This window comes from Pituophis catenifer, unplaced genomic scaffold, assembly GCF_029215685.1.
Source record: "Pituophis catenifer annectens isolate HBS135680 unplaced genomic scaffold, rPitCat1.0.hap2 SCAF_7, whole genome shotgun sequence".
NCBI classification, from domain to species: domain Eukaryota; kingdom Metazoa; phylum Chordata; class Lepidosauria; order Squamata; family Colubridae; genus Pituophis; species Pituophis catenifer.
In genome coordinates this window covers 58,200,306-58,223,595 of record NW_027256887.1, presented here as the reverse complement: position 1 = coordinate 58,223,595, position 23,290 = coordinate 58,200,306, and the positions used below count along the sequence as shown (strand labels likewise).

The 23,290-nt window shown below is 37.4% G+C and overlaps 1 protein-coding gene across 1 annotated transcript in view; it reads left to right on the top strand.

Moving 5' to 3' along the window:
- GRIN2B (glutamate ionotropic receptor NMDA type subunit 2B) overlaps positions 1-21,757 on the top strand; it is a 237,066-nt gene extending 215,309 nt beyond the window's left edge. The window contains exons 9-12 of the mRNA XM_070946588.1: positions 8,185-8,345; positions 10,056-10,243; positions 16,238-16,476; positions 19,859-21,757. Of these exons, the coding sequence (XP_070802689.1) occupies positions 8,185-8,345; positions 10,056-10,243; positions 16,238-16,476; positions 19,859-21,757 (2,487 nt within the window). The remainder of the gene's footprint in view (positions 1-8,184; positions 8,346-10,055; positions 10,244-16,237; positions 16,477-19,858) is intronic.
- Positions 21,758-23,290: the final 1,533 nt, after the last annotated feature.

Genomic DNA, 23,290 nt, shown 5'->3' with positions numbered 1-23,290 from the left:
GAAATTGTGCAGTAAATGTTTCTTATTACCTATGAGCTATGGGACTGTGATTCTCTAACAGCATCTTTCTCAAACAGAAAGAAGAACTTTGGAAGAATCACAAACTATTTGTTGAGATCTCCCATAGTAACAGATATTACACCTATCCTATTTTAATTAATAGATAATCAAAGTGATTAATCCATTTACATATAGTACATGAAGTAGTAATATAAGGAGCTACATTTCAAGTTTTTCACAGAATTTTCAGATTCAACTTTTCTTCATTTTAATGTTCTTGCACTCTCTACTGACAACTGACTTGTTGTAAAGCTATGAATCTTTAGTTATCAATGTGTGAAAAAATCCTGCCTTTTCTCCTAACACTTAATTAAAAGTGGAACTGCTTAAAAATATAGATAAAGCTGCAGAATGTGTTTTCCCCTATTCACTGATTTTCCCCCTATTGATTATCAATTCTCCTATAATTTCCTATAAGAGAAATATTTTAAAACATGGTAGATTGACTCTTAAGCAAGTATAGGAACAGGATGAGGAGACGAAAGCAATGCATTTCTTTTCCACAGTATAAGTAGGTTATAAAAGATAAGTGCCATGTAGGTTTAAAAATGAATTCCCATAATTTTCTTAACCTTTTTCTCTTGCATGAAATGAGATAAATTTCAGTTTCATTTTAGTTTGGTCAAATATCAGCATAAAAACTAGAATCAATCAAACAACAATATCATAAAGAAAATGCCAATTTTGATGATTTTCTTTGTATGGGTGTGTGGCATTCTAATATTATTAATAATATTAAGCTAAAAATATCTAAAACTTGATCTAAGAATAATCTAAAAACTAAGAATAAAATTATGGTGTTTGAAATGAAAATTATATGCCTAGCTAAAACTAAATGGCAGGAATTTGAAAACACCATACTCCATTTGTTATTACTAAAAATTTAAATTGAGTGTTAGATTTAGTTCAGAAGGTAACAATAGGATTCTTTTATTCCACCACTGGATGTTTCTATTTCAGTTGATGAATGCTGCAATCAGAGAAAGTCAATACACACCTAATTTTAATACAGTAGAATTATGTTTCCAATTTGGAAACATCCAAGAAAATAGGGTACACCTGGAATCAGATCAATTCCATATGGCATGCAGAAAGGGGTAAAGAGAAAGTATGACTTGCTTTTTCATATCTAATATGAAGTACAAAGAGGAACCTTGTACATCTCCCACTAGGGTATGTGTTTATATGTTTCAGGCACAGAGATGATTCACATGCTAAATGATGCATGATGTGATGGAATATGCACCTGGAAAAGCAGTGGGGAGAGCTTTGGCAACACAGAGCTTTCCCAGAGAGGAGCCCCATTAAGAGACTGCACAGTCCTAAGCGGGATGGGGGTGGGAAGAAGAGCTTCAATATAACCACACCCTAGAATCTCTCAGTATATACTATATACAGTAGGTTAAAAAGTTATAGCTTTAGTTGGCAAGATTCTGTCCATTAGGTGTAAACAAATAAAGGACTGGACTAAATTGGATCTTGTGGTGTCATCTTTGGGCTTAGACCTAACACACATATTGTTGGCCAGATTAAGTATATGTCGTTTATGTCCAGATGTTGATTCCCAGAATTATTTCTAAGAATTAAAATATGTGGAAAAATGTTTTGAACGGCAACCACTCAGACTACTGCCTTTGTTAATTACATACTCATTGCACAGAAAACAGTTTTTTTCCCATTGTAAACAACATACAATGTATACAAGTACTAATGTTATGTCTGGATGTAGTTTGGTGAGACTTAACTCAGACAACCATGTATAATTCTTTGGTTATGTATTGTTTAATGCATTTTTAATATTGTATGTGTTCATGGTGTTGAGCAGCCTTACAGATTTAATAAATTTATTGTGACACAGTAGATTTCATTACCGGAGGGTTTTTTGGGGATATTTTAAATAATTTCTGTGATAGAATTAAAACTGAATTCTGGCTGAATAGAATTTGAGTCTAGGAAATTGTTAGTGTGAACTACTAGCCAACTTTTTAATCTTTAGGCAATACCGTTCTCATGAAGCGACAGCATAGTTTAATTAAAATTGGTTGCAAGCTCCTTTTCTGATTAAAAATTCAGCACCATCATAGAAATTGGCTGCAGCCTGAATTCTTTAATATTCTGGTTAATGCAGAGAATGTATATATAGTGATCTCCTTGGCAAACTATCAAAGCTATTTTGTGATTTTTACTTTCAGTAAACATGTGTGAACATATGGAAGGTTCGTCTGCCAATCTGATTTTCGATAATAAGGCCAACTTCCTTTAATCTTGCTATTTTGAATTTTCATTTAATTTTAAAAATAACTGACTAATTATTTCTGTTCTTATCCTCAATCCAATTGTCACGAGATTGTGGTCTCAGGGTTACACAATATACCTCATTATTAATTTTCCACATTACAACAGCCAGTTTAAAATTCAAAATGTTGGTTATAACTATAGGAGTTCTTTAAAAAAAAAAAAAAGGATCCTGTCTCTGTGATGGAATCACCAAATGAAGGAAAGGGCCTTTCTAGGGAAGTAAAGAGACATTCCAGCTTGGAGTCAGTTTGGGAGAGGAAATGTCTTGAGGTCAGACCTTCAGTTCTATATCTGCCATTTCCAAAGAGAAGGCCCACAGTCTGGCGAGATTCTTGTAACATAGATGATCAACAATAAAATATCTATTTGGGCCTATTCATGAGTGGTTCTGAAGGCTTGCGCCTGACAAGATCCAAGATCAGGGTTGGGTTCTACTTACCTTTATTACTGGTTTGCAACGGGGCTGCGCACACTCTTCTGTGCATGCGCAGAAGCATGCTGATGACGTTGGGGTCGGTGGGCGGAGCCTCCCGATGGTTTTACTACCGGTTCTATAGAACTGGTGCGAACCCGGGGCAACCCACCATTGATCCAGATCCACATAAACAGTTTTGTCATGTATAAAATCTATGGGGAAATAGACAGAGAGATTAATTAGGGAACAGATTAAAGAAAAAAAATTGAGGTATGGATTCAGTTGAAATACTAAAGTGAATCAAGGAAAATAACAATTACAACAGAAGATTACTTATCCTGCTTATAGATAATCAAACCATAAAAGTGAACAACCATAATAATATATCTCATTTCCATTTGTTTAGACCCAGAACTCCATAAAGGTGTTCTACTGGGGGAGCAAGTCTGTGTGTGTATAAAGCATTAATTGCTTCTTTTCGTGCCCTCAGGTGACTTTTACCTGATCCTGCATAACCTTTCATAAATACCTTTCATGAATTGAGCTGGCACATGTTCTACTATACATCATATTGTAATATATCAGTATATATATTTTCAATAATTCAATAATTACAGTTACTCTTATTTTCCAAAAATAATTCTTTTTTTTTGGATTTCCATTAATTGGTTCAATTCAGCAGTATGAAGATTACCAATACTTTACACAATCCTAATTTCGCTGGACTGTCTAAAGCATATTGAATTTCCTAGTATTAGATGCTCAAAATACTTAGTCGAAATCGCTAGTCTCAAGAGCAGAAATGAGGTTCTTACACTATATAAAGTGTACAGTCAAGCTTATAGTCAAAGACATTTGAATTTGGGCATTATATGCTTTTCTGCATTTTATTTTCATTGGACTACAGAGCTGGAGCTAAGATTTGGTAAAGGGGACTAATTGCAAGCTGCAGATACAATGGCTAATATAGCTATTGCTCTCCTAGCTAATATTCTTGTTAATTTGCTAAAGTATTATTGCTTTCCCCCCCAAGAATTTGATTCTACAGTTCCCTCTAGAATAACTGAATGTATTGGTTCAAGATAAGATAATAAGACAAGATAATAAGATGAACTAACCTTTATTGTCCTTATCCTATATATACAAAGGCACATATTAAAATGAAATTTTGATGCCCCGCTCTCGAAAGAAGGAACAACACCCAATGTCACCATCCAATTATTATAGAGAGAGCTTTACTGTAGGCTATTTCTAATATAGCCCTTGAGTACTGGGGATGAGGGACTTACTCTGTACCACTTCATATAGTAATGAAATGTACCAGGATATTCTACAGTAGGTCATTCTGATCTCTTCCATTGCCCCCAGCACTGCACATCCACATTTTACTGCTCTTACACTGATTTATAGACTCACCATAACATTTGCTTTTAGTGTAGTTTTGTTCCTTTAAAAAAATGCTGCAATGTATACTATAAATTTTTCTTTCACTGGCAACACACACAGAGAGACAGACAGACAGACACAGACAGACAGACAGACAGACAGACAGAGGCAGTTTGATTTTACTTGTATTAGAGATTTAAAGGGAGCATGGTTCAATTCAAATTTCTGATTTGAGGGCAAATTGATTCACACTGCTTTGAGATGCAAAATGTGATTCATAAAAAGAATTTGTCCATAGCCTATAATCAGGAAACATCAGAGTGCCTGCAGCTGTTACATTTTTTGACAGAATGGAGCGGAGAGAGCTGAGATGGTAGACTCTTTAGAAAACAGTAGGTCTGTCTAGTTCCAGCTGGATTTCTTCAAGGGTTTTGCCATAATACTGTAACTATTCCTTTTTTTTTTTTTTTTAATGGGATGGCTCAATCAAAGCTATGTTGAACTGAAGCATTCCTTTGAAGATTTGTCCAACCTAATATTTTTATTAAATTATTACCAGTGCAAAAACACAGTTATCTACAGATGCATATTTTTCAGTAGAAAACATTTACTTATTCTGACAGCAGAAAGGATTGATGTAACCACAAAAACAGTATCTTTTTGGATGAAAATCCATATACTTGAATCTATTTTAGAAAGTTCTAATTTTAGCAATACAGATACAGACCACATTTTCTGCAGCAAAAGTGGATGGTTCATATATATGTTGTTATGTACATCTACCATTTCAAAAGACTAGAAGCTTTTTGTGTGTTGATTGCCTTGGCCCATCATTCTTGTATTTTACATAATATTGTCTAGTTTCACTGTTAAGCAAATTTCAGTTCTTGCATTATTAGTTTGATTCTACATTGGCAAAAAGTGCTACTAAGCCATGCAAAATATTTCTGCAGTACTGAAGAACTTTTTCATTTACTTAATAAACTGGCATAATTCTACCTTTTAATATTAATTTTGTGACTCCTAGCTCAGAGCTCAATTTGGTGTTTTCATGCCATCTTCCATATCAGTATAAGATAATATTTGTAGTTTAGGATTGAACTAAGTGGTCCTTAATTCTCCTCTGAGCTTGGTGGTTTTCTTGCAGACATTTTATTACCAAAGCAGGTAACAGCATCAGTGCTAGAATGGAGTAGGATTTGCTCTTATTTTTGTATACTAATGGCAACACTGACAGGGCAAGCCACTAGTATATAAAAATAAGAGCAAACCACACTCCCTTCTAGTACCAATGAACAAGAAAATTATAAGAGAACACCTACTCACTCTAGACAAGTTCAAATCACCAGGACCAGATGAATTACACCCCAAGGTTCTGAAGGAGCTGGCAGATATGATCTAAGAACTATCGAACCATATATTTCAAAGTTTCCGGAGCACCAGGGAACTACCAGAGGAGTGGAAAAGGGATGATGCGGCTCCATCTTCAAAAAAGAAAAACAAACATGGAACCAGAAAACTACAGACATATCAACCTGACATCAATACCTGGAAAGATCCTGGAAAAGATAATCCAGCAATGAATCTGCAAACACCTAGAGGCAAATAAAGTCATAACCAGAAGCCAACATGACTTTGTCAAAAACAGACTATGCCAGACAAATCTTATTGCATTCTCTGACAAAATGACCAAATTAGTGGACCAGCGAAATACTGTGCATATAATTTACTTGGACTTCAGTAAGGCATTTGATAAAGTAGATCAAAATCTACTACTTAGTTAGACAGCATCACCATCAGATGGATTCGTAACTGGCTGACCAACTACACTCAACATGAAATCCTTAATGGAACTGCATTTACCTGGACAGGAGTAGCAGTGGGTACCCCAAGACTCTGTGTTAGGCCCAGTACTCTTCAATATCATCATAAATGATTTAGGTAAGGGAATAGACAGGGAACATCAAATTTACAGATAACACCAACCTGGCAGGAATAGCCAACACTCCAAAATACAGAAGGATCTTGAAAACTGAGCCCTATCTAACAAAATGAAATTCAGTGTAAGGTTCTACACTTAAGCAAGAAAAATAAAATGCATAGGTATAGAAGAGGTGATGCCTGGCTCAATAGTAGTAACTGCGAGAGGGATCTTGGCACCCTAGTGGACAATCACTTAAATATGAGCCAGCAGTGTGCTGTAGCTGCCAAAAAAGCCAACACAATCCTAGGCTGCATTAACAGAGGGATAGAATCAAGATCACATGAAGGGTTAATAACACTTTAAAAGGCTTTGGTAAGACCACACCTGCAATATCGCATCCAGTTTTCTAAAGGATGTATTTATCAGGGGCAGAAAGAACATTGGGATACAAGGTGAACAATGTCGGATAAGGATAAAAATCTATCTAGTACTGTATTTCTTGATTCCCATCTCAGCAGGTTTGGCTCATTGATTCTGCAGCTTTTTTTGGATTTGAAAACAATAAACATACCAATATGAATACTTAAGACTTTATTCCAAGGCAATATAAGCAAGTAACATAATCACACACAATATGACACAATAATCAGAGAACAAATAGGAATACTTAAGAATACGATATAACCTAAAGCAGAAATCAATTAGCACTTGTGATTTGTACCCTGGCACATATTTATTAATTTTTAAGAGACTTAACCAAGCATGTAGAATTTACAAGTAACATCAGACTTAAGTCCAGATTTGCAATATTGAAAACAAAATTGACTTCTGGCTATGTTCAAATGATCTTGTAATGTTGCATTAGGACGGTGACCAGCTGCCTTAAAGAATTTGAAGGCTAAGGAAATTATTAAAGCCTAGAGGAATGTTAACTTTGCCACCCTAAGAGAACTCTTATAGGCAGAGAGTTAATGAAAGATTAAATTGATTGGTTGAATATGTTATATTGAATATGGCAATGCCAACGCTCAGAAGCATTCTCTCAATATAAGAATGAATGAAGTTTCATTATCTGTAACAGCCCCCAAATCACTGAATGGGCAAAGCCACCCAATTTGATTTGCTGCTTTGAAACAAGTCTGTGCTATGATTAGTGAGTCAAGATGATTCAATTGAAGCGCTCTTGAATCAAAGCACTGTTTCATCCTACCCTAATAATTTGCCATAAATATTTTACTGTTTGAAAATTATTTTTTGTGTCAGTTTTAAGCCAAATATACTGCAGGTAGAGTATCTTTTATGTCTTTGCAAGTGCAGCTGATTTATTTTAATCATTTTGATGCCTAAAGTACAGTACTGCTTTTTTAATTTAAAAACTTGTCTCCTTGCAGAACATTAAAACTCAATGAATTTTGCATGCAATAGATAAATTTCTGCTGTAATTTATTATTATTATTATTATTATTATTATTATTATTATTATTATTTATTGGTTAATCTTTAGTGAGATTCACAGCCTTTGAGGCTGGTTAATAGCTCAGCAGCTCGAGTCCTAACCAAGGACCTAGGAACTGTTAAGGTATCGTCGGATACATTATTATTATTATTATTATTATTATTATTATTATTATTATTATTATTTGGAGGAAATCAATTGCATCAATTTATATCATCTGCATTATATCATTACTCAAATGATATAAATTGATGAAAATTTATATGATGATACTACCACATAAATAATATCAAGCCTCATGATTCTGATTCAGTTGTTGTAGGTAAGTAGCAGACAACCTCTCTTCATTTAATTCCACTAAAATGATACTTTATTCTATAAACCTCAGCAGCAAAGACTTCAAAGAGAGTTGCCTTTTCATGTATGGACCTCAGTTATGAACTGATAACTTCTAATATTAATGTTACTTAAATTCAGGCAATCTAATAATCCATTCTCAAATAAATTACTAAAAGACTCTTTCTTTCTTTCTTTCTTTCTTTCTTTCTTTCTTTCTTTCTTTCTTTCTTTCTTTCCTTCCTTCCTTCCTTCCTTCCTTCCTTCCTTCCTTCCTTCCTTCCTTCCTTCCTTCCTTCCCTCTTATAGTTCCAAAATCCAAATGCTTTCTCACCACCTTTCCGCTTTGGAACAGTTCCCAATGGCAGTACGGAGAGGAATATTCGCAACAATTACGAACTGATGCATGCCTATATGGTGAAGTTCAACCAAAGATCGGTGCAAGATGCTTTATCATCACTGAAGACAGGGTGAGACTGCTGCCTTCCAAATTTAGCATAAATAATAATGTTGACTGTATAAACCTACCTCTTCAGATATCTCACTTCTTCAAAATATTCCTTTTCCCAAATTATTTAATGCATTCCATTCCACACCATTGTCTAGAGGAGATATGAGGAAACTTTGAAGGATAAATATTTATATCCATTTAAGTCAAATGCAGTAAGAGGATCAGTAGTATGAAACAATGAACACACAGTGAAATGAAGACAAAATAAGGAAGTACTGGGGAATTTACTGGTGTTGATCCTGGGCAAACTGTCCATTGCATCTGTTCAAAGAACAACACACTTTATAAATTAAAATAGATAAATATTTTGGCCACAACACTACATTGTTATTAGGATGTGAAATACAGTTCACAAACATGAACAGAAAAATATACCTTCCTCGGTTACATATATGCACATGGGAAAAATCCCGGAGGAGGAGGCAGCTACAGAGAGAAATAGACCTGTCAAAGAACTCACTGGCAGACTACTAGAAGCACTGTTCCCCACTCTGCTAGCACTCCACAGCAATCCACCAAGCAGCTCTTTGACAAGCTGCCAGCAAGAGGGGGCTGGGATGAAATAAAGACCAAAAGCAGGGCCAGGTTTTATGGCTCAGTTAAGAGTTTTATGTTGTTTATAGTCAAGTGTCCTACTAGGATAAATATGAAAACCTTATAGAAATATGTGAATAATAAGAATAAAATGTGAACCGAACCAGTCAAATGGTTCAACAACTTGTCAAAATATAGCTAGTATTAAATAATGCAATATCAAACATTCCCCTTTAATCTGCGCCCCACAAACATTCATGAGTTTTGGGGGCACACTCTTCTAAGAAGATTGACCATTAAATGAGGCAAAGAGAAATTAGTGCCACCACTAGTGCACAAGGGGGTTGTTTTAAAACAAGAGATGGAAAAAGAAAGAAAAATGGGGAAAGATGAAGAAGGTCTTTCTCTTCCTGGTCTCTACATATTTTTCAAGAAATTGACTCTCTAAGAAAATGCCAGAATAAAATCCCTGTTTTCAGGGATTGAAGACTCTCAAAAATATAAACAGAATGATTTGCTCCATCTTCATCATAGATTTGGTGACAGAAGTTGTCTGTCTATAAATATTCAGTACCACTTTCATCTTCATGATGAGATTATTTGGGCAATATACAGCTTACATTTCTGCCCTTATATTGAGATATAACATGATCTCCAACCACTTGTCATATTTAAAGAAGCTCATGGGACTCTTCACAAGAGCAGGGGTCTTGGCCAAATCTAATTTGAGTAATTACATTTTGCTTAACACTATCTCTCCAGCTGTTTGATTGGGAAATGGTATGCTTTACTGCTTTAATCACTGTGTACTTTTCCTAGGCATGTTGCCGAATTATTGCTACTTGGTTTTCATAGTTAAGGAGAGGTATGTTATAGTGAATGAAGATGTTTTCAGGTTTCAGTTATGGAGAGAAGTGGAAGATGTTTTCTTGCTTGGGTTATGAAGGTATCTTTAAAGACTGAAAGATGCTGGAAACATGTGCATTGATCCCATGATTACTCAAATTTTAGTTCTGCATAAATATTTGTATTACCTGGATTCATTCTTTCTCACAGTTGATTTCTAAACAGTGGTTTGATTTTGTACACTTTTCTGTTATTCTTTCCCCTTTTTTGGGATTTTGACATTCTGTAGGAAACTGGATGCTTTTATCTATGATGCTGCTGTGCTAAACTATATGGCTGGCAGAGATGAAGGCTGCAAGCTAGTGACAATTGGCAGTGGAAAGGTCTTTGCTTCTACTGGCTACGGCATTGCCATCCAGAAGAATTCTGGCTGGAAGCGGCAAGTGGATCTTGCAATTTTACAGCTTTTTGGCGATGGTGAGTAATTTGGATAATGAAGAAAAAAGATATTTTTACTAAGATTACTCCATAAAACCCTCCAGTGTTTTAACTTAATAGAGAATACTATTTCAAAGACTCTGACCCACTGCATCATAGTGGGTGTTTTACAGCCATTTATTTATTTGAGAGATTTACAGTTCAACATTTCAGTGGCAATTACCAAAGTGGCTTGTAGTCATAAACATCATTAGGAGGAGTTTCAGAAATCTCAAAGACACAGAAGCTATACTTTCTAAGTTTGTATTCTAACTGTCACCCAGAGAAGTTAGGAGGGAGGATAAAATAAAATAAATATACTTTGTAATTATAAATACAGAATTAAGACATTAAAAGGCAAACATGCTATTTATGTCAAAGACAGTCAAATCATTTTGGCATATTTGACAGGAACTCCAACAAGTATTTCCAGCCTCGGCAGTACATAAATACATACATATCCATCATGGGATTTCTTTTTGGATGAACGATATGCAAAGCGCAGACAAGATGTAAGAAGCAGTAAGCATAGAACAGCATCAGCAAGCTCGGAGTAATGCTGTATTTTGGTTGTACTTATAGAACACCAACCAAATGTGCAATAAACCACTGGTATAATGTCTGTATAATCAGGAGGACTATGTTGCATGTGGTGTAGATATAAAGATTACTCAGCTATTAAAGTTAATGATTTCCGTCACATCTTCTATCTTCCCAATTGCCAATTAGTCCCAGTACATTTTAAAACAAATCCTCAGTTCCTCCAGTTTTTCTTCTCAATCTGCAGTTTGAAAATATTTTCAGCGTGGCATTATCCAAGTACTTGAGGTTTGGAATTTGATGAACAAGAATCTTTAGTCAAACTTTGCTTGGCCAGAATTGGCCAATAACTAAATACAGACTGCTTATCAATGAGCACTTTCTCTGCTTCAAATCTGCCAATAGTGAAGTATCTTATACAGGGCTTTGTGTACTGTATGAGTTATATTAGTTTGCAGTTGTCTCCACCCCCACCCCCATCCTACAGCCTTTGCATCTGGCAAGATATATTTGTGTGCATGTGTCTTTGTAAAATATTTTCCTGATAGGCTGCTATAGAGGCAGTGGCAAGGGAGAGTTGATTTCTTAATGTATAAGGAAGTGCAATAAGAAATTTAAGTGTAAATCTCTCAGTAGTTCCATATCAGATTTATAGGTACACTGTGCTTTCCCAGCAACTCCTGAGTGTTATAAAATAGCATGTTAGCAAAACTGCATTTGAAGATTTTTTTTTCCCCCTGAGCTGGGTCAGATGAAATATGAGCTGGGATGCATAGGCCATAGGATGCAGTAACTCCAACAGACACCAATGCCCTTAAATACTTGATGCACTCGCTGGAATGAAAGATTCACCTGTCTCTGAAGTAGGTGAGGAAAAGAAACTTTGTCTTTTACATAGGTTAAGGAATATATTGTTAAGTGTTTAGTATGCATCGTCACTGCTTTGAGTCAATGTCATCCAAGTAACAAAGGTGTGTTAGCAGAAGTGAAGAAAACACGGGGGGATAGGGCTGATTGTTAAAATCTCTAGTTGTCTGGTTTACACCTAGAGTTGTCCATTTGAGGATTATATGTATCTAAAATAAATATACCTAGACAGCCTGGTGGAACATTATTTTAATTAACTCTCTATTCTATTTGTATAGAAAATGGTTACTTGTAAATATTATTGGTTTCACTATTTTGACAAGGCTTATTATTTATAATATAATGCATACAGCATGATATTTAAAGTAACATGGTTGAACATAAGGCCTTGATGCAGGCATTGTGCAGATATATTTCCAACTTGGGAAGCAATGGTGATACGTGGGCATATGTGGTATGCCCAAAGTTACTTGGACCATTGTATTCTATAGCAGTTGAAGCTTCTGAAAATTCAAAGATCAAATAATTTGGGAATAAGGAACAAGATAATGGAGGACCAGTTACTTAGAAAGGACAATTTGTCCATAGAAAATGCTACTGATATAAATCAAAGAGCAGAAGTTGCTCACCCATAGTTGTTAATTACTGATAATTCATATTCCATTATTCACCATCACCTGTAATAAAGACTTATGGAACGATACCAGCAGATCCAGTCAGAAATATAATTTTGGCTCTAGCAAAGAAACCAGAAAGCAAAACAACAACAAAAACCCCTAACCCCTCAAAACAAGACAAACTATAGGCAAGAATAAAGTGGGAAGGAAGTATACCTGTAAATAGTGCCCAGCAAATGGCCAAAATGTCATAAATATAGAAAGTATAATACATGGCTAAAATATGCAAAAGTACAAAAACAATTTTAAAAATAGCATGAATCTAAAGAAGATAATTTCTTCATAGGCTTAATCAACAACAATAAATCAATTATATAACTGTTACTGGTGCAGAGATCAGTCTAGCAGTTGATCATGGATACAAAAAAATGACTTCTATCCAATAACTTTGTACAATCATATAATAATCCAGTAGACGCAACGAGTGGATTGAATTCATGTTGAAATGAAAAAAAACCTATGTATTATGTAAAAAGAGTATTATTAAATCCATGAAGCACCATAATGGTCCTAAAACATATAACAGTTTGCAAGTAATTAACTGTATCGATATCATCAATATATTGATAAATTATTATAGAAAAAATCCTCCATGGTTAATGAAAATGCATTTTAGGAACAGAACTGAGCATAAAGTTGTATTTTATAATATTGTGACCAGGGTTGGGATCTAAATTTTTTTACTACCTGTTCTGTGGGCGTGGCTTATTTTGTGGGCGTGGGTTGGTGGGGGGTAATGTGACTGGGTGGGGTTGCAGAAAGAAATGCTTTTAGAAGCCTCTGACAATCAGGCAACTCAGCTGGGATCACCAGAGGCTTTTAAAGGCATTTTTTTCCTACAGCCTCTTCGGACGAAGAGGTTGCAGAAAAAAATGCTTTTAGAAGCCTCTGACAATCCCAGCTGAGCTGCGCAATCATCAGAGGGTTTTTTTTTTTTTTTTTACTTTTAAAAGCATTTTTTCGGCCAAAGAGGTTGTAGAAAAAATGCTTTTAAAAGTAAAAAAAAAAGCCTCTGATGAGGTTGGCAGGGTAAGCAAGCGGCGACCGGGCTGGGGACCGGTTTGGGGGCATGGCCAGCCAATGTTATTACCGGTTCTCCAAACTACTAGAAATTTTTACTACCGGTTCTTGTGAACCGGTGCGAACCGGGAGCAACCCACCACTGATTGTGACACTTCCAAGAATTCATCCATTACTCTTAGGAGAGATACACATACAATGCACAATATACAAGCAGTATTGAAAACAAAAACAAAAGCAGAAATGAAGCAAAAATAATTATTTGCTATAATGAAGAATAAACTTCAGATTAAGGGGACCTATTATATGATTATTGTTTGCAAGAAACATGGATTTTGAGAATTTGGCTGAACTTAAAATAATTAAACTAGTATATTCAAAGAAAATAAACCGAGAGCCAGTTTGGTATAGTGGTTGAGATTTCAGGATAGAAACCAGGACACTGTGAGTTCTAGTCCTGTCTTAGTTACAGAACCATCTTGGTGACTTTGATCTGGTCACCTTCTCTCAGCCCTAGGAAGGAGGCAATGGCAAACCACTTCTGAAAAACTTTGTCAAGAATCTCCAACAATCAGACATGATTGAATGAAACAAACAAACAAACAAAAGCAAAGAGAGCATTGTGACATTGTGATAGAAGAAATGGCGGTACAAAGATATTTTCAAAATATCTTTGAATAAATAATTTCAGTTCTGGTACACACCCAGATACATAGGTGAATGTAAATGTAATATGACACAGTCAATACATCTTTCAATGCATCTCCTTTGAGTTATACTGTATTCTGCTTTTGAAATCTTCTATCATGCTTTACAAAATTGATGGTAGGTATTCAAGCAACAGTGCTATACACAAATGACATTCTTGTATGGATCACCATAGAAGAACACAACTACCAGTTAAAACTGGTACTAGGAAACGTCAGGTCCTTAAATATGAAACTTATTTATTTATTAAATTTCTATGCCACCCATCCCACTAATACAGTGACTCTAGGTGGCTTACAATATCATAAAAGTGCTAAAATTAGAATAAAAAATTAAAAGATAAGAATCAAGATGATGGGCAACCTGGGAGTGAGAATCTTCTCTACCTCGCCAGCTACCCCTAACATAATTGGGGCCCCAGGTCAAGGGGCAGAGCCAAGCTTTTAGGCTCTTCTGGAAGTCCAGGAATGGAGGTGGATCTCACCTCTGGTGGGAGAATATTCCAGAAGTTGGAGACTACAGCAGAAAATGCTCTTCTCCTGGATCTCACCAGCCAAAGTCACCCTCCTGGAGGCTCTTATCAACCAGGAGGGCAAGGATCTAATAAACAAGTATCTGCACTAACAGCCCTGAGGACCCTGTATATTTCCTCAAGTCCAACAGGGTCAAAGTGCTACCAGATAACTGGATAAATATGCTCCTTGGACATCTCCAATGGACCTGCTCCACAGTTGGAATCTAACTGAGAATGAATTCAAGCAGTTTTATCCATCAGGTGCTGGACAAATTCCTCTGCCCTATAAATGTTCATTTGAGCCCTCTTTCCTGAGGAGGGACCAGGTGACCTTAAACATGGCCAACAGGCAGCACTCTGTGGATGCAATAAATGCAAAGAAATAGTGATGTTTCACCACTTTTACTGCCATGAGGCAGGCCTTCATGGCAGCACTCTACCCATTTCTTGATTCTTTTCAACACCCTCAACTCCTCCATGAATGGCAGGAGTGTCAAGAAGGTGATGGGCCTGATCCTGTCTAGGGTTCCAGCCACCTTCTGATTCGAGGCTGTAGCCAGAGCCTCCACAAGCCATGCAACAGAGCAACTGGGATATCCCCCACCACCTTCCCCTGGAACCTGAGTCCATCAGTCACTGGGGGAAAACCATTTAAATAGGCTGGGCCTCTCTGCAAAAGGAGTAGCGGTGGAAAATCTCAAGGACATTGAAAATTGACCAAAAGCAAACCTTGAAGAAATACAGTATCTGAGAGATGTACTAATAAAAGATGGCATTAAACCAGACCTTTTTCCACACAAAAGGAAAAGCAATTGCAGATGTATCAAAACTGACATGCCAAAATTAAGTTCAGAGGATCATGGGAATGGTAAATTATGTCTCAAAATGTATTTCCAGTGTAGTTGTCCACACCACAAATTTGAGGTCATTACTTTGCAAAGATGCCATCTGGCACTGGACTGATAAGGAATTAAAGTATATAAAGAATACTCCAAATACAGCACCTGTTATGCAATTTTATGATATATATATTTTTAAAAAAGCAAAACAGCTGCTATTAAACAACTTACTATTCAAGCAGCCAAAGAGACTAACTGAACAGTACTGAATGTTGCATGACCAAGTTATTTTATTTATAAGGAGGGCGATATGAGGAAGGTTGTAGTTATTATCTTAAACCTGCCCATATAATAGAGAATAATAAAAAGTTCCTTGGAATATGTTAAGGGTTTTTTTTTTTTGTCCCAGGTAAGAGCTGAGTCCAAGCTGATTTTTTAAAAAACATCATTGTTCACCCCTTCTGCCATTGCCCCTTTACAAATGAACACAAGTGCCAGTCTTATCCAGCAGGTTGCAGATTCAGCTATGACCTCACAGACACGAATCTTTGATCACCTTTAGCTGTGTGTTCACAAATAATATTTGGCAAGTCTCCATAAACCCCCTCAGTTCATGGGAAACAGGGAATAATCTCAGAAAAGAAACTTTGTGAGTCACAGGGATGAAGACTGCAAAGCATATTTGTCATTAAGAATGCGTTAAAATACCAAATAAAATTAGTTAAAAATAGAAGTCTCTATTATTCTGATTATCTCACTCACTCATACTCTCTCTCACACACACAAATGGATTTCATGTTTCATTTCCCCCCCCCCAACTCTTTTATAGGGGAAATGGAGGAACTAGAAGCTCTCTGGCTCACTGGAATTTGTCACAATGAGAAGAATGAGGTAATGAGTAGTCAGCTGGATATTGACAACATGGCAGGAGTCTTCTATATGTTGGGAGCAGCCATGGCCCTCAGCCTCATCACCTTCATCTGTGAACATCTCTTTTACTGGCAATTTCGCCATTGCTTCATGGGGGTCTGTTCTGGCAAGCCTGGTGTTGTCTTCTCCATCAGCAGGGTGAGTGTATGCAATGTAATACAGGGATTATAATACAGTGGTGTATTTAGTTCAGCATAAAACTGAGGGTGACATTTGATCATTGAGCATGCATTTGAAATTGGATAGAGCTAGATCAAAGAAGTGGATAAAAGAAGTAAATTAAAACAAAACTATTGTCTCTAAATTAATCTTCATGAATTTAAGAGCGTCCTTCTTTTATCACATTTAAAATCATGGTTTGATAACAATTTATGAATGACCAATAGAGTAGCACTTACGGCCTTGGGAGGCTGCATGTGCTCCTTGGGCCATAGGTTGCACATCCCTTGCTTAAAAAAAGAGAAATATCTTTACCTCTTTGCAGCAAGCAGCAGAGCCCTGCACTAAACAGCTGAGAGCAAATCAGCTGAGAATTGGGAGGCCGATCCGATCAACTTGTGCTAATTAGGTTGTGCTGAAGCTGAAAGGAGCTGTTTTTTCTTGCTGTTTGCTTGCAAGAAGGTAACTGCTCACAGAGGCAGAGGCCAAAGGGTGGGGGCCAGTGGGTGAGTGGGGCTACATTTGGTGTATAAGACGCACCTAAACGTTCACCCCCTTTTAGGGGGGAAAAAGGTGCGTCTTATATTCCGAAAAATACGGTATATCTCGTTTTGATTATAAAATTATAAAGTTAATTCAAAATACTTTAAAATATCATATTATGTAACCAGAAAAATCAAATTCAGATATTGAACAAAAGATGGCAATTAATTTTGCTTGGGAAAGATATGTTATATACAGTGTTACAGTATGTTCTGTTTTCTTTGTCACAATTGCTGAGGAAGGACTGGAGCAAGTAGGACTTTGTAGGTCACAAGCTGTGATCCAAATGAATAAGAAAAACTGGGCTGAGCAGAGGGAAAGGAGATTGTGCCAAGTGAACTAATACATTGTACTTGGCTTGACAGTTTCTTGATTCCTGAGTGAACAAATCTCAGGACGGTACCCAAGAACATCTACAAAGTGTAAGGCTGGCCTCATTTAGGGTATTATAAGCAAGAAGGAGCATCTTGAATCAGAATTAGAAGCTAAATAGATCATAGATCAATTGACCATAGATCAATTATCAGTCTCATCATTCAAAAAATATATATGACAATGGAATTGAAGGTAGTCTGAGCTTCAGAGTAATTTTTTAGTACATTTTAGTAGTAATATTTTGAGAGAGGTAACAAGATAATGGTAGGCAGTGACCTGGTAGGCTTTATTATTCAGAAAAAAAATGAAATATGTCACATGTAAATTAAGAACAACATTACTGGCAAGAACAAAAATGTAGATATTGGAAATAAATGCATGTTTTAAGATCATTTTGAGCAGAACCTCTAATCTACCAGAATATTTGCTCAAGTTCAATGCTTGAGTGCTTTCATATGGCATGACATATGAGCTCGGTTTCCCCTCCCACATTATTTAACATCTATATGAAATTTCTGAGAAGTAATCTAATAGTGGTATCCAACCCAAAACAAATCTATTGAGGTCTTAAACTGATGCTCGAAGGCTGTCATAAACTGGATAAGATGAAACAAATTCAAATTAATTCCTGCCAAACAGAGTTACTGCTGGTCAATTGACATTATGACTATCCAGTAACATCAGCCATTGATAGGGTTGCATTACCCTGGAGATAATCTGTGATTTGGTTCTGCTACAGCAGCAGCTAGAAGTTGTGTCCAGGGAATCTTTGGCTGGTGTGCCAAGAATGTATGTATGTATGTATGTATGTATAAAATCAATATAGCAGTCTATCTCACAAAACATGACTCTGGACAGAATACAAACATAATAACAATTAAAAAAAATTCAAACATGAATAAAAAACAAACCCCTATACTGAAGGAAAAAACAACCACTTGACATCAGACAGCCACCTTGCAAGCTCACCATGGCATTCCCAAGGCTTATGGAAGAATCACATTTTAATGGTGTTCCAGAGGGCTAGCTTCACCTCAGAGGGAAAGATGTTCAGAAGGTGAGGGCCAAATCAAAAAAAGGCAACCTGAATTGGACCCTGGTAGCCAGTGCAGGTCATGGACATAGGTGTAATGTGCACCACCATAATATCTGCATAGCTGCACTCTGCACCAGCTGAAGCTTTCAGATGCTCTTCAAGGATAGACCAATGTAGAGTGCTTTATAATCCATCCCGTATGTGACCAAAGCATGAGTAACTGAGTTGTAAAGTTTTATAGTCCAGGAAGGGGCACAACTGGCACACACCATGAAGCTATTCAAAGGATATCTTATATATGACTGCTACCTGCCAAAGACAGTAAAGTTTCAGCTCCAGAAGGCTCCAAAACTCAGTGCCACTTAATCTTCAGGGTTCAGCTCATCCAGGTTACTCATCCAGGTCCCCATAGTCTCCAAACACCGAGACATCAACATCATTGCTTAGCTAGGCAGAAGTAGAGGTATATAACTGTAAATCATCAGCGTACTGATGTATGGACTTTCCTTGCTCAAGAAACCTTGATGACAACGTCTAAAATTTTGATCATTTCACAATTTGTCTACCGCAATATCCTGAAATTGGGGGTACCTTTGAAACTAACTTGTAAGCTACTGTACACCTGGGGCAAAATAACACATTTGATTAGTCAAGTCAATCTGTTTATTTATAATCCTAAAATCAGTTGATTTTTGGACTCAATAATTTATAAAGTCTTATACAGTATGCTGTAGTACAGGGATACACCAGAGACTTCTTTTCAAGTTTGATTCTGCCCATCCAGTCCAAATATTAAGAGAGGGCCTGCTAAGTCACCCACTTCATGTGAATAACACAGGTGTGGGATTGTCTCTTGGGTGATCCTCTCTTCACACAATGTATTGTCCCTGTACTCAGTTCGGTGCAGCCCTTCATATATTTTTGAAGGTCTTTAAAAGCCAATTTATTTCAATGAGGTTTTGGTTTATAGATTGATTCTGGTTGGCTTTCTGATTTTATATTAAGTATTGGTGTTTTTCTTGTCTTGTTCTTTTACTCCTGTATTTATTATTGTACATTCATCAGAATAATTTTGATTGATGCTCTTTAGCAAACCTTGTAAATAAAGAAATAGATCCCCAAATATAAAGGAACTAAAAGCACAAGTAGGGGTAAAAAGTGAAATAATGGTTGTAGTAGTGGCAAAAGAATTAATGATCTGAATCAATGTATACAAATGCATATGGTCCTTCTCTCTGAAATGAGAACAACTCCAAAGGAAATATGTTGCCCAATTGAAAGTGATACTGTAAGAAACTTTGAAATATAAAATCTTATTTACCAAAAAACATTTTCCCAACTTCCAGCTCTGTAGCTTCTCTGCTAACCTTCTCTGTTAACCTTTTTCCCCTCTTTTTCCCATTTCAGGGTATTTACAGCTGCATCCATGGAGTGGCTATTGAAGACCGTCAATCTTCTATGAATTCTCCTACTGCCACCATGAACAATACCCATTCTAATATTTTGCGTCTGCTCCGAACAGCAAAGAACATGGCTAACCTTTCAGGTGTCAATGGATCACCACAAAGTGCCCTGGATTTCATCCGCCGTGAATCATCAGTTTATGATATCTCTGAACATCGCCGTAGTTTCACCCACTCTGATTGCAAGTCTTATAATAACCCCCCTTGTGAGGAAAATCTTTTCAGTGATTATATTAGTGAGGTAGAAAGGACTTTCGGCAATCTACAATTGAAAGAAAGTAATGTTTATCAAGACCATTATCATCATCATCATCGCCCCCATAGCATTGGTAGTACCAGTTCTATTGATGGACTATATGACTGTGATAATCCACCTTTCTCTTCCCAGTCTCGATCCATCAGTAAAAAGCCACTAGATATTGGTTTACCACCAGCCAAGCATGGCCAGTTAGGTGACCTTTATGGCAAGCTGTCATTCAAGAGTGATCGATATAGTGGAGGAGGGGCACATGATGATTTAATCCGTTCAGATGTTTCAGACATATCCACTCATACGGTAACATATGGCAACATTGAAGGCAATGCAGCAAAGCGGAGAAAACAGCAATATAAAGATAGTTTAAAGAAACGCCCAGCCTCAGCTAAATCTCGGAGAGAATTCGATGAAATTGAACTGGCCTATCGACGGCGTCCCCGTTCCCCTGATCACAAGCGCTACTTTAGAGACAAGGAAGGGCTAAGGGATTTCTATTTGGACCAATTCCGGGCTAAGGAAAACTCACCACATTGGGAACATGTAGATCTGACAGATATCTATAAAGAACGGGGTGATGACTTTAAGCGTGACACTCTAGGGGGAACAGGGACGTGTACAAATAGGACCCATCACAAACATGGGTCAGGGGAATTTGGAGTAAACAATGAGCACAAGCACAGTGTTGTGAGTGGGGTACCAGTGCCATGGGAAAAAAACCTTACCAATCTTGATTGGGAGGAACGGCCAGGGTCTAATTATTGCCGGAGTTGCCCATCTAAGCTGCATAACTACACCCCAGCTGTGGTGGGGCAGAACTCCACTCGTCAGCCATGCATCCGGTGTGAAGCTTGCAAGAAGGCAGGCAACCTCTATGATATCAGTGAGGACAACTCCCTTCAAGAGCTGGATCAGCCATCTGCTCCTGTGCCAGTGGCAACCAGCACCTCCACCACCAAGTACCCTCAGAGCCCTTCCAACTCTGCCTCCAAGGTGCAGAAAAAGAATCGCAACAAGCTCCGCCGGCAGCACTCCTATGACACATTTGTGGATCTGCAGAAGGAAGAAGCAGCCTTGGCCCCACGCAGTGTGAGCTTAAAGGACAAAGGCCGCTTTTTGGAGGGAAGCCCTTATGCTCATATGTTTGAAATGCCAGCAAGCGAGTCCACTTTTGCCAACAACAAGTCCTCACTGCCTGCCACCAGCCACCACCACCACAACAATCCTGGCATTAGTGGTGGTTATATGCTAAGCAAGTCTCTCTACCCCGATCGGGTCACTCAAAACCCTTTCATCCCCACTTTTGGGGATGACCAGTGCTTGCTCCATGGCAGCAAATCCTATTTCTTCAGGCAGCCTGTGGTGGCAGGAGGGCCCAAGGCCAGGCCAGACTTCCGAGCCATTGTCACCACCAACAAGCCAGTGGTCTCAGCTCTTCATGGAGCTGTGCCAGCCCGTTTCCAGAAGGACATCTGTATAGGGAACCAGTCCAACCCCTGTGTGCCTAACAACAAAAACCCCAGGGCTTTCAATGGCTCTAGCAATGGGCATGTTTATGAGAAACTTTCTAGTATTGAATCTGATGTCTGAGTGATGGGAAAAAAGCATGGGAGGGGATGGTGCAGGAAATGCAAAGCATGGGAGGGGCAAGTGGTGGGTTTAGTCCTAGCTCCCATTTGCTACTCTTCTGCTACTGTTTCTTTCCTTTTTTTTTAATTTTTAAAAAAGTGGAATATTGGAGTTCTGCTTAGGCAGAGCTGATGAGAAGTGCCACTTCTTTCTTTCCCCACACCTGAACTCCTAATTATCTCTTTTCATTTCCCTACTCACATTTCCATTCCTGACCATCACATGTCAGAGCTTACTAGCTTAGCTTGTGTTTTCACAGTTGGAAAGACAGGGCATGGATCAGGTGAGGTCAGCACATGGGTAGGGGCAATACCCCAATACAGAATTGGGGTTTTCTTAGCAGCAAACAGGGATGGTTAGTACTGATATGAAGATACCATATATGGTAAAGAGCAGAGGAAAGAAAGATTAGTTCTTTTTACATTTGTACTTTTTAAAAAAATGTGAGATACAACTAATGTGGAATTTATTTAATGAAATACATTCAGTTCTTTTATAAAGACTTTAGGGAAAGGGTAAAATTTGAAGTTGCATAGATACATCCTCGAATACGGTATATCTTGTGGAAAAAGGCGATGTGGAGATCTGCTTGGAAGTTCAGTTACGGAAGTCCAGCAAGGCCATTTCTGAAGGATGGGCTGAAATTACAGAAGCTAGGACAAGTGAGAACAGGAAACTCTTACCAAGAGTCTTGAGAAAATTAAAAGGTGGGATCCCAGGGTGGGGAATCTGTCTGATTTTCTCTACTCATGAAAACTCATTGTTAATTTTGAAACCATAAACTTTTAGATGTAAATTGATTTGTGCACAGCTCTCTTAAATAATGATTTACATCAAATACAGACAACAAAAATAAAACCAATGTAACATCACTGAAGTATTTTTCTTACACACCCCAGCAGAACAAGCCTCTGCAATGTGGATGAATAAAAAGGCTGAACAATTAGAAAAGAAGGCTGGCAGCTCCATAAACTCCACTGTTCTTTTAATGAATTAATTGTGGAAGGGAGATTTCTCAACTGCCATGTCCTTGTTTCTCTTGCAAAAGGAGATTTTGAGAGACTACAGAAAAAGGCTTTCTCTGCTGTTGGAGTTGAGTAGAAAGTGCAGGAGGTGGTGCTGCTGGTGGGGAGAATAGGACCAGCACAACTCATACCATGTGTATATGTATATTTATTGAATATATACTTATATTTGATAACTATAGTGTTGTGGAACTATGGCTTGTCTTCCACAGGGCATGAGGAGATGAAATACCAGTTCCCACAGTTGCTGTAGTGGGGATCAGAAAGCAGAGTTAGCAAGAAGCAAGAAAGTTAAGAGGAGGCCAGGAGATGCTAAACAGGAAAAGTAGTATTATTTAGCAGCATTAGAGTTGTTCTGGACCTCTTCTCGGTGTAATGCAGTTATTGCTTGCAGCAGTTTTTTCTCTCAAAGAGGAATAATTGGAAATGTGAGTAGAACTACTTAAAGTGAGATTGTTTCATTTACATC